This window comes from Cyprinodon variegatus, unplaced genomic scaffold, assembly GCF_000732505.1.
Source record: "Cyprinodon variegatus isolate N-32 unplaced genomic scaffold, C_variegatus-1.0 Scaffold64, whole genome shotgun sequence".
NCBI lineage: Eukaryota > Metazoa > Chordata > Actinopteri > Cyprinodontiformes > Cyprinodontidae > Cyprinodon > Cyprinodon variegatus.
In genome coordinates, this window is record NW_015150517.1 from 369,891 (window position 1) to 375,490 (window position 5,600).

Sequence of the window (5,600 nt, forward strand, 5' to 3'; positions counted from 1 at the left end):
AGGGATGCATATGGTTTCCACAAGACTGAGATCCATGGAAAACCGCACCGCTCTCACGAAGCGTGGAAATGGAAGATGGAAGCAAAAACAAAGAGGTTTCCTGTTGTTTAGAGGAAATCAAACCTGTCCGGAGAAAACGAAGAGGAAGCATTGCTGATAGGCAACAGGGAAGTTTTGTTTTTGGATCCCTGCCTTTACTCCTTTTTTTCCCCCTCCTAGAGGGGTGTGTGTGTGTATGTGTGCACCCTCCCATTCACATATCTAATGGGAAAGAGGTTCCAGCTGCTGTTCCATGAGGCAAAGGGAAGGGAGAGAGTGTGGTGCAGCTCAGAGGTACATAGAGAGCTATAGCTGCTGGAGGAAGAGTAACTGGAAGGAGTAAAATGGGACCAGCTGCCACCTTCTACACATTCCTGTGTTTATGCTTTCTGGCTGTGTGTGTTCCTATAGGGATGGTCGATGCTGCGCCAACACAGGTCAGAACTTTCTGTACTGTTGGTATTACCTTGGTATCCTTTTTTTTCTTTCTGTAATCTTAATTCATGTCTGTTTTGGGGTAATTTTTTCGCATTGGGTTAATAAAGCATTCATCAAGATGACAAGACACTGGAAATGTTTTGTACCTTAGCAGCAGTAGGAAAACTGAGAAAGATGACGTCACGTCTGTTAATGATTCCTAAATAATTATAGATGACCATGTTTAAAGAAGCAGGCACTGGTAGCAGAGCGTATTTGAGACTTCAAAAAAAGCCGCCCCCTTCTTATCAGCCAATAAGAGACTCAGAAATATGATAGGTTATGACAGTAATGTGTCTTTACTTGTAAATTCTCTCGTAACTAAGAGCTTTTCCAGTCTCTCCTGATTTCTTTATCTAGACGTTGGATTGTTTTCCTCTCATTTCAAACCTGACTGTTTAAAGACAACCAGTCTTCCCATTTGTTAAACCACTTAACTCTGGAGAATGAAGTCATGAAAAGGTTGGTGAACCAAAGAATTGAACCAACATGTCTTCAAAAAGCCAGATGGCTTTGGGTAGATAGGATTTTCTATTTAGCAGCCATCTACTAACCATTGCCTACAGGTCAAATAAGTTGAAATGTTCAGTCTAACAATTTCTGTTACTGGGAAAACATTTAATCCTTTTTTTTCTTTCAATTATTTACTTTTGATGTGTTTTTTTTTAAGATAGATAAGTGAAATATAGGTAAATAATATAAGACCCCTTGTTTTTATCAACTGGAGTCAAATAAAGAAGCCAAAATTAGTCAAATATGAGAAAGGTGATAAATGTTGCAATGATGATATAAACAGTAAAAATAAGCAAATAATTAAAAAAAATAATATTTTTTTATAAAATAAATAAACTTTCTGCTTTGGTTTCAAAAGAAACAAACACAAGATGTGTAGTCTGTCCAATTACTGTATGTGAAATTATAAAATATTCAATATTTCCATCTCAACAGCAAGGTTTTGGTTGGAAAAAAGAATTTTTTTTTATGTCCATATCTGCTTCTTTTGGCAATTAAACAGCTTTTTTTGTAGTTTCAGGTGATGCAATTTTCATAGATGTTACTGAAATTAGACACTCACCATTATTAGCAAGCAATGAATTAATTATTAATACATTTTGTAACCCTAGCCAACACCCAAACTGGATGTTCTGTTGTTCTTTGTTTACATTTTTAGAAATACGTTACAAATTAGATTATGACAATCCAGTGAAAGAAATGTAATAAAACAGCAACCTGAAAGTCAAACCCTGAACCCTCGTTGACTCATTTCACAAAAGACTGATTATTTAGAATTAGAGACAGATCTTTGTCATTGCATCTAAAATTAGATTTTAAATTCATTCTTCAAACAGTTAGTTGCTAACTAGTCTGGTGTGATGACAGCAGGAGCATCATGGAGATCCTACTGTTTGTTAATCTGTGTGCGTTTGTCAGGCGTCTTTGCTGGAGATGAAGCGGGCCAGAGGTGATGTTCCTGATATTCTTCCAGAACCAGAACCGGAGCCAACCAGCCAACCAGAGCCAACCAGTCAGGTGTCAGACTTTGAAAAGTCCTACAACTATGTCTGTAAGTAATTTCCTGCTTCCTTACGATAACCTTTGGGTCAAATACTTTATTTAGAAAGGCGTATATAGTCCAAAAAAAAAAAAATATAGCACACCCTTTTTATCCATGTATAACACAGTGGATTGCAAAAAGTAATCCCACCCTTGGAACCTATTTTTCTTTTTTTTTCCCCAAACAAAAACAACTTAAAGACCAGACAGAAGGAAAGTACATCAATATTGCTTTAATAGAAAACTTAGACATGTGGCTTGCTTTTATATTAAATTCCCACAGCTTGTAGCTGCACTGAATCCGAATGTTTACCTCTTTAGAGGTAAAACAATTTCAAAACCATATATCATTTCATTCCTGTTATGCACAACTATGTGTAGGTCTATCACAATAAGGCCCCCCTAAATACATTCATGTTGATGGCTGGAATACGACAAAATATTAAAAGCAGTAATAATACCTTGCAAGGCACTAAAAACAATTAAATAATGGGATTTGTGGCTTAGACTTTAGGTGAGATTTTAACAATCTGTTCTGCATTTAACCATAAATTTGATTGAGGTTTACTATGACACTTCCTATGAATACAATATGTACAATTTATCACTTAATCCTGCACTGCAAAAATAATCTAGAAATAAGTAAAGATTTCTTAAATTAAGTGTATTTACCCTTAATTTGAGTAGGTAAGTAAGAGGATTTTCCAATGGAATGAGTACTTTTACTCTTAAAATAAGATAATTAGATAAAATTCATTTGAAATAAGAAAATGCAATTGTTTTTTTCTTATTCCAAATGTAAATTGTCTTGTTCTATTGGCAAAGTGTCTCACTTACCTCCTCAATTCAAGAAAAATGCATTGATTTTAGGAAAAAAAGACTTATTAAGATTGACATTTTCTGCAGTGTGTTCTTATGAGTAGATGGGCTGTCCTCAAACTGAGCATAATGAAGCAAATACTTTATTCTTATATTTTCCATTCAAGGTAAAACTGTTTTAGTTTGGGTTATTTATTTATTCTTATGTTTCCAAAGTATCCAGACTGACTGGTATAGACCAGGCCATCCACAAGCTGAACGTTGGTCATTACACCCTGGATGTTAAAGTCAGCCAGCTAATCGACCGGATCTCCAGGCTGGATGGTAATATTCTAAACATTGATAAGGTAATTCCAGTAATGCTCCATAAGCTTTTATTGCGCTTTACTCTGATGGTCATCATCCTTTCAATTATAGCTAAAGTTGGAGATTTGGAGGACAGCATCCAGGAGGTCTACCAGCACAGCAAAGACAATCGTAAGGAGATTGGAAGACTGGAAGGTAAATTGAACCTTTTTCAAGCATCATTAAAGCTTAAATATGGGGATGGATGATTATGGAGCATAATGTTTATGAAGCTATTATGGGGTATTTATTAAAATAACAATAAATGTGATATGAAAGATTATTTAGAGCTGAATTGCAGTGATTGCAAAATCCAGAACTGTATGGCTGGGCATTGTTTACTGAAAAGGTGGTTAAAACTGAATTGCCAGCTATGCTTGGTATGACTTTCATTATAATCATGACAGAAATCTGTCAAAAGTCTAAATATTTTGTGAATCCCAGTTTATCAAAACAAAAATCTAATTGAACCTCCACATTTCAAGGTGCATATATGAGAGATATAGTGATAGTGATACGTTTCAGAGCAATCATGATGATCAGGTTTCCTCCATTTACAAAGATGTAGGATTATTAGACATAAATACATGAGGTGACATGCAGGAGTAATCTGGTTTTTAACATGCAAATAATCTAGATGCTTAGATCACTGATCTTAACCTCTGCCAGCGTCAGGAAAATGCTGCATTAGGTAAATATCAAAGGGAATCTGCTGTCATTTCCTTAGAAAATTACAGCTTTGCTATGCTTGGTTGCTATGCAAATAACACGCGTCACTACAGGCATGAAAAGAGAAGCAGCTCTGAAGGGAGGATCAACAGTAGTACAATAAAGCCCCACTCTGCAGCGTGTTCTGGCGTGATTCTGCTCAGGGGTTGTTATGATTCAGTCTGTTGTTGCTCGATCAAACCACGGAGAATTATCCTTAGGCCTCATCAGCTGTTTTATCTCAGGATACCGACTTTTGTTGTTCTTTTGTGGTAAATAAAACGATCAAGCCCAAATTTGCACACTAAGAATTTAGGGGTATTTAGTTTTAAATTGGGGGTATAAATGTTACCAGACACTTAGGTAGAAGATGTTTGTTATAAATTTACCCAGATGTGTTCATCTTTGATCAATCCTACATAAAAAAGCATGGTTTTAGAAACTTTAAACAGTATTTTTTTTGGGTGATCAATTCCACAGAATAAAAAAAAAGGTCCTGAACAAAAACCTGATCATTTTAATCCTAATTTGAAGTTGTTTAAATAAAAGCAAATATCCATTTTAGTCTTAACATACCAAATACTAATTATATACTACTTATCAACACAACCAATTATTCAGTGCTCCTGTATGAGGACGTTAAGGCTGGACTGTGTTTGCCCTTGCGTTTATAAGCTGAATGATAACACTTAGTTGTATGTTATGCTTCTGAGTTCACTGGAGGTTGCATTTACATCATGAGTCACCTCATGTTACTTCCAGAGAACCAGACTATTTCTAAAGGAATGCTGACTCTGTTTATTTGAAAACTCTGCAGACTCTGAAGTAAACATATTAAGGAGAAAAGTCTCTAGAACCATTTGACCACTTAATATATATGAAGTCTCAACCATGAAGAAATAATGTATTATTTGCATGGTACTGGTATAAAAAAGCTAGTTGTGGGGGTATTTACCAGACTATCAAGTGCACCGATTTCTAAATTTGGGGTCATGACCCCGCTTGGGGTCCTACATCAACCAGTGTTTGTCAAGGTTGGTAGATGTTGCTGTGGATCCAAATGCAGAGTAGAAGAGGCAGGGAGGATTGCTTGCGAAACTTAATGATGAAGAAAAAATATAGAATCCATACTCCGGAACCGATCGACAAGAAACCAAATTGCCAAATAATTAGGAGACACTTATGAACGTAAAGAATGACGAGGATTCAGCCATGAATAAATGAACAGGAGGTGTATATATGGGAGACAAAGACAAAGGGAGGAGTAATTAGCTAATAGGGAGCAGGTGTAGACAGAAGTAACTAGAAGGAAAAAAGAAGAAAGAAAGGGACACTGGGAGGCAACAGAGAATATTCAGGGAGAAAAAACAAGATATAATTGTAACTTGAAAAGAACTTAAATAATAATAAAACTAATGACAACAAAATAAGGAATGACCAAAACTGGAGGATAAGAGGTGGGACTGGAAATTACTGAAGCCATGGAAAACCTCACCTAAAGATAAGAGAAAGAATAATTAAAGGAGTAAATAATACCAAAACTTTTTAAGAAAAGAGATGACCTAAAAAACTAAGAATAAAAAAAGTGATATAGATCTGGAAAACACAGAACAAAATAAACTTGAGAGCCAAAAAATAAAAACTTAAACAGAAGGTCC

At 35.6% G+C, this 5,600-nt stretch overlaps 1 protein-coding gene across 1 annotated transcript in view; it reads left to right on the forward strand.

Annotated features, from left to right (window-relative positions):
* Window positions 1-250: 250 nt before the first annotated feature.
* clec11a (C-type lectin domain family 11 member A) overlaps window positions 251-5,600 on the forward strand; it is a 7,191-nt gene continuing 1,841 nt past the window's right edge. Inside the window, exons 1-4 of the mRNA XM_015371732.1 lie at window positions 251-476; window positions 1,948-2,080; window positions 3,106-3,213; window positions 3,307-3,390. Coding sequence (XP_015227218.1) covers window positions 384-476; window positions 1,948-2,080; window positions 3,106-3,213; window positions 3,307-3,390 — 418 coding nt within the window. The 5' untranslated portion in view covers window positions 251-383. The remainder of the gene's footprint in view (window positions 477-1,947; window positions 2,081-3,105; window positions 3,214-3,306; window positions 3,391-5,600) is intronic.